A 5,443-nucleotide genomic window follows, 5' to 3' on the forward strand; every position below is an offset into this window, starting at 1 on the left:
GCTCTTGCCTAGCTTCCATTTGCTTTACAGCCTTTGGAAGAGAGTTAAACGGGCAAACCCTTTTTTTTTTTTGAGGTGATTTAGCTGCTTTTGGGGAGTGGGAAACCAGCTTTCGAGATTAGTTGTATTGGATATGAACCGAAAAAGTAAGTGAAGCACTGGATTTGACATCCTGATAGTCGATGAAAATGACTACAAATATTTGCGCCATCTTGTTGAGGGTACAAAGGTGCAAATGCATATGCATATGCCGTCAAGGTGTCTGGAGCTCACCAATGTGCTAAATAAGTGCAAAAAGAGTATATATAATGAGATCCCACTTAAATCAAAGCTGATGACATCTTAAATTGAGAATAAAAGGATGACAAGTAGTTTGCTTCCCCCACAAACTCTCTAATTATGAGTTCGGCATAATTTAATTTTTTTATAAACATAATTGTATAGACTTACATGCTCAGTCTTCATTTGGGGACTGTATGTAGACTAACTCGTGCAAAAATTATTCCTCGAATATCATTAAAAAAACCAAGTATTGTTTTTGTATATGCCCCTTCCAAGTACCTGTGATTGTTTCGTTGTTCGACTCGTATATTGAATGAGCCTAAATATTTATTGGAGTCGACTTTATACAAATCGGTCTCCACTCCTTCCCTTATAAAAGAAAAAGTTCGTAGTATTTTATTATGTAAAAAGTTAGCTTTTGTTATTTTCTTATGAGACAAACATGTTATTTATTCTTTAATTTGTACACGCGTGGCGTCAAAAGTAAAAAAGTGCTGAAGTGAAGTAAATGACATCAAACGAAGAACAAATCATGCCGCTTTCAAAAGTTTAAGGACTGATATATTCAATTGAAAGCATAGAATGATTAATCTGTTCTGCCAAAGGAAAGAAGGGCTATAAACAATAGAGGCTGTAATCAATAAACAAAGTCTCTATATTCTTTGGAGTTGCGGTTGAATTTAACAAAGCTAAAACATGTACAACAACTAGAGAGAGAGTTTAAAGGACAGGACAGCCCACCAACACCTATGGATCTGCTTTTCCTGCCACTTGCTCATCACTGGAATCAGATTCATCTTCACTCAGCTCCTCATCACTAGATTTTTCTTCTGGGGCAGCTCCAATGTCTTCCGGCTTCGCATACTTCTCGCGGTATTCTGAATGGTGAGAGAATACAAGCAACATGAAGTCATATCTGTGCATAAATATATGGTATTGAAATGCAAAGGAAAGCTACATGTCTTGTCATCTGGAGAATTTTTTAATTGAAAATAAATTCAATGCCATGCCATGCCATGTAAAATGGAGTACTCCGCCAAAAATAACAATAAATCAAATATCTAGCTGCTGGATGCTTGCTTACACGTAAGAAACGAACTATATGGAATTGTTTTGTGTGGTATCCAAATGCCTCTGTACTAGTCAAAGAAAAAGAGTCCACCAAATATAAAAGTGACTGAAGCAGTAAATAACAGCCAGAAAGTTCTCAAAGCTTTTGGTCAGTGAAAAGGATAACATCTCCCATCAAAACTTAAAGAGGACAACGTCTGGATTGCCATAGTATTGCTTCACATCTTTTTAAGCGGCAGGCTATAGGACAACCTGCTTCCATTAACTAGTTGCTGCCTTAAAATTTTCAGCACAGATGAAAAATGCTCTCTCTCTCTCTCTCTCACTCACTCACTCAATGGTGGGGCAATTTCAAAATTCAAGAACGGCAGTTATGAATTACTATGAATAATTACTGTGAATAACTCTCACTAGGAGTCACCAGATATAGGCTTGCTAGAGAGACCTGGCATGATCCCTAAGCTAAAAGTAAGAGAAGATGCAGGGCCAGCCAGCTCGAGAATTTGAATCCATTCAACTTCTGGGAGCCATCTAAAAATTTACACTCAGAATTTCAAAATCATCACTTCCGGTTTCACTGGCAATCCATTCAATGCGGCCTTAATGAAAAATATACAATTCTTCCCTAGACTAATGGAAGAAATCTCATCAAACACACTAATAGCATGTTTTACCTAACATTTTGGATCTAAAACAAAAATCAAGAGGTAAAGCTCTGATTTGAACAGAGAAATGGGGCATTCGTATTGAAATTTGCAGTTGCGAATTTCCTACCAACCTGCTCTAGTACACATAATGGCCAACCAATAAAATGTGATGCTGCAACCAGAAAATACTAAAGAATTTGATCATGGATAATAAAGACAGGTTTTCTTTTGTTTGCATAGCTAAAGTCAGCCACCTAATTCCTTCGTAAACCTCAATCTCAACTCTTACTTTCAAAAATTTGAAAGCAAACAATGTATACAAAGAGCCCTTAATTAAATCTGGCAATACATAGAGTCAAAGCCCTTAATTAGTTAAAATCAGAACTCAACCGAATCAACAAGGTGGCACAATCCAAAACTCACCCTTCAATTCATGTTTAGAAAGAGGCACTGGAATTGGGTACCACAAGCCTAATCGAAATCCAACTCACTCACAGTTGGGTTGGAGTTGGATTGCTTGTAACAATCCATTTACAATGCACCTGAATTGAGATCTACAACTCCGCCACAGATGCATTTCATGCATTAAACTTTGAAAATACTATTCTTGCTTCAGAAAGCAATATAATATGACGAATGCAACAAAGACAGGTTTAGTCATGCATTCTCAATATATCAAGTAACTTATTAATATTTAAGCACAAACTGCATTTTGGACTTCCACAAAAGCTTCGAACAAGTATACTGCTTTGCAAGGCAAGATTTATGTACTTCTAAAATACCATTACTATCACATCACTTTTTTATTGCGAAGGACATCACCACTTCCACCAGATCAACAGTCACTTATATCACTACCTCAACCATCATCAACACTGAAAGCAGCCGAACATATACCACCAGCACCACCAACACCACAACTACTGTTACCACCAGCACCACCTTTTCCACAACATCAATGCCACCTTTGATTCATGCTTTCATAGTTTAGGAAAGGCATTTGTATAATACCCAAAATGATTTTTGCTTTCATAGCTTAGGAAAGGCATTTGCTTTCATGGTACCAAACATGCCTTTTACTTTTCTCTTAGAATTGTTTTTGCCAGGCAGGAAAAGAATTTTATCTGTACAGCTTACCTCAAGCAAGAGTAAAAGCATGTTGATAAATACTTACACGGAGATAATACTTTTATTGAGGGGAAAAAGCAAGGATAGCGCAGTGAAGTGGGGGTGGCATTCATGGTAGTGGTTGCAGAGCTTGTGGAAACAGAGTGGAATGGCAATAAAAATGGTAAGGAAAGTATGGTTCCAACATGGTTGTAACGAATATGAGGCAGTGGCACTCCACACAACCACAGTGGTGGAAGTGGTGCATACAACGGACGACGTCTATGATGCAAGGCAACGCATTGGCAATTGTGACAAAAATGGCAAAATAGGCAGCACCAAAGAAGCACTGATGTAAGCCGCCTTCTCAGGTATCGGACATTGTGAAGTTCCCAAAATACTTGACAGCAATGTCAAGACGTAAGACCAGTGATAATCCGCAAGCAACATATGTCCTATGCTCTTGAAATAAAATAATGATTGAAAAAACACGTGCCTCAAACTACTGCAGCTCTAGTATTATTATAGACATGACATCAAATACTAGTGAAAAAGATCTATACCTTTAACTCTTTGTTCATAAGCAGCTCGGTCACGCATCATCAAAGCTGCAGCCTCTCCATTCAAAGGGTCTGATGGATTGGGGTACAGCAGAAGTTGTGGTAGGAATACTTCAAACACATTTACAAGATCTGCAAAACGTGGATGCCAAAGACCATTTTAGCTACAACCTCCTGAACTAGTGAGAGCGAGAGATACTTTGATTTTAATGAAAAGGCCCAACTTTTATTACCAAACATGGGGCTCCAGGTTTGATTAATAACATCTAAACAAACTGAGCCTGACCTGAAATTAATATCAGACAAGATGGTCAGACTTGTACAAAATTCCTCTTAAAATTAACGAATGTGATAAACTACCAATAAAGAAAACAAAATACATGTTTTAACATTTATACTCACATCTCATCAACGTTTGGGTGGTAGATCTTATTAACGAAGCCTATGGAGGGAGATTTATATGGATAAGCATCTGGTAACTCAACTCTTATCCTCCACACACCTCCATGATAAGGACCTGCCAGAATCCATCACATGAATGCAGGAAAAACTCCTGTGCTCAAAACTGTAAAGCTCCATTTCCAGTCTAGCAATAAAACTTCTGAAGCCGTTGAGAACAACAAGCAAACAACAAATCTACAGATGTTATAAAGAATTCTGTGGGTAATCTTTACAGGGCCAAAATGGTTTATATTTCAACCAAAAGGCCACATTATACACAATATAGAAATCAAAATGTTACTCACTACTCAGCTTTCTATAAAGGAAGGGAGTCCGAGAACTTAAAAGCAATTTCAAAATCTAAGTTGGGAAAGTTCATAACACGTATCTTTCTACCATTACGGGAGTTTCAATCTACAACTTATGAAATAAGAAAGTTGAAACCATCTTGTAGAGCTAAAAAAACTCATGCTGCAGCACCAGAAATAAGAATTAAAAACAAGATATGAGTCCTGAGGATTTACTCTCACTGGGTCCATGGAAATCAACATAGAACTCTTGCATGCCATCATTGATCATCTCTACCTTGTAGTCGCCCATCATCCTAAAAAATACACAAATATAAAAATTGACTACAAAAAAAATGAACCGAGAAAAGATTCAAGATGACCCAAAAAACAGTTAGAGGAATAACAGTTTCATCAAGTCCATCTCTCGGCGTTTGCTCGGGGAAGACATGATTTTTCTTTTCTTTCCAGATGTCTTGGGGGTTAGAGAGAGAGAGAGAGGAGTTTCTTGTAGAACTGAGAGAAGCAAATTCAGACATTAATGCATGAAACTTAAAAGGAGATATTGAAAATGATGTTGGTGATGATGATGATGGAGGAGAGGTGAATTTTTCAGCTAGGACCCCAAAATTCCAAATACTTCTGTATTATCAAATTGCATGGCCCCTCTTTGTTTCTACGGACGGCTTATCTAATTTATTAAATTAATTACTTTTTATTTTTATTATCTTTAATTATAATAATAATTAAGATTGTAAATCTGAAATAACAGCTTATTTAAACAATTAATATACGAAAATTATTTAAAATGTTTCATATCAATGTGTTATTATAAAAAAATATATATTATTAAAAACGATAACATCTAAAATGAAAAATAATTTTACTATTTTCTATTATTTACCAAATTTATCCATAAAATTATATTAATTGGTAAATTAATCCATAAGATTGGACCCATTTAAAAAAGAAAAAAACTCTAGATTTTAAAATACATCACTAATATTCTCTATTTTTTTTTTAATTTTATCTAATTCATTTTTTGTCC

The 5,443-nt window shown here is 36.0% G+C and overlaps 1 protein-coding gene across 1 annotated transcript; it reads right to left on the bottom strand.

Moving 5' to 3' along the window:
• Positions 1-815: 815 nt before the first annotated feature.
• LOC109021526 (ubiquitin-conjugating enzyme E2-23 kDa-like) lies at positions 816-5,062 on the bottom strand. The gene is made up of 6 exons (XM_035692177.1): positions 4,803-5,062; positions 4,633-4,712; positions 4,070-4,184; positions 3,901-3,953; positions 3,671-3,799; positions 816-1,160 (listed from the first exon to the last, which is right to left on the bottom strand). The coding sequence occupies exons 1-6, from the start codon at positions 4,844-4,846 to the stop codon at positions 1,030-1,032; spliced, it is 552 nt and encodes a 183-aa protein (XP_035548070.1). The 5' UTR covers positions 4,847-5,062; the 3' UTR covers positions 816-1,029.
• Positions 5,063-5,443: the final 381 nt, after the last annotated feature.

This window comes from Juglans regia, chromosome 7 (assembly GCF_001411555.2).
Source record: "Juglans regia cultivar Chandler chromosome 7, Walnut 2.0, whole genome shotgun sequence".
NCBI lineage: Eukaryota > Viridiplantae > Streptophyta > Magnoliopsida > Fagales > Juglandaceae > Juglans > Juglans regia.

Bases quoted from the DNA above. Each gene is read 5' to 3' on its own strand.
- LOC109021526 (XM_035692177.1), bottom strand. From the start codon at position 4,846: ATGTCTTCCCCGAGCAAACGCCGAGAGATGGACTTGATGAAACT. The intron at 4,185-4,632 runs GTAAATCCTCAG...GGATTCTGGCAG, and splicing joins TTTCCATGGACCCAGTGAGA to GTCCTTATCATGGAGGTGTG. The intron at 1,161-3,670 runs GTATAGATCTTT...CTCACCATTCAG, and splicing joins TTATGAACAAAGAGTTAAAG to AATACCGCGAGAAGTATGCG.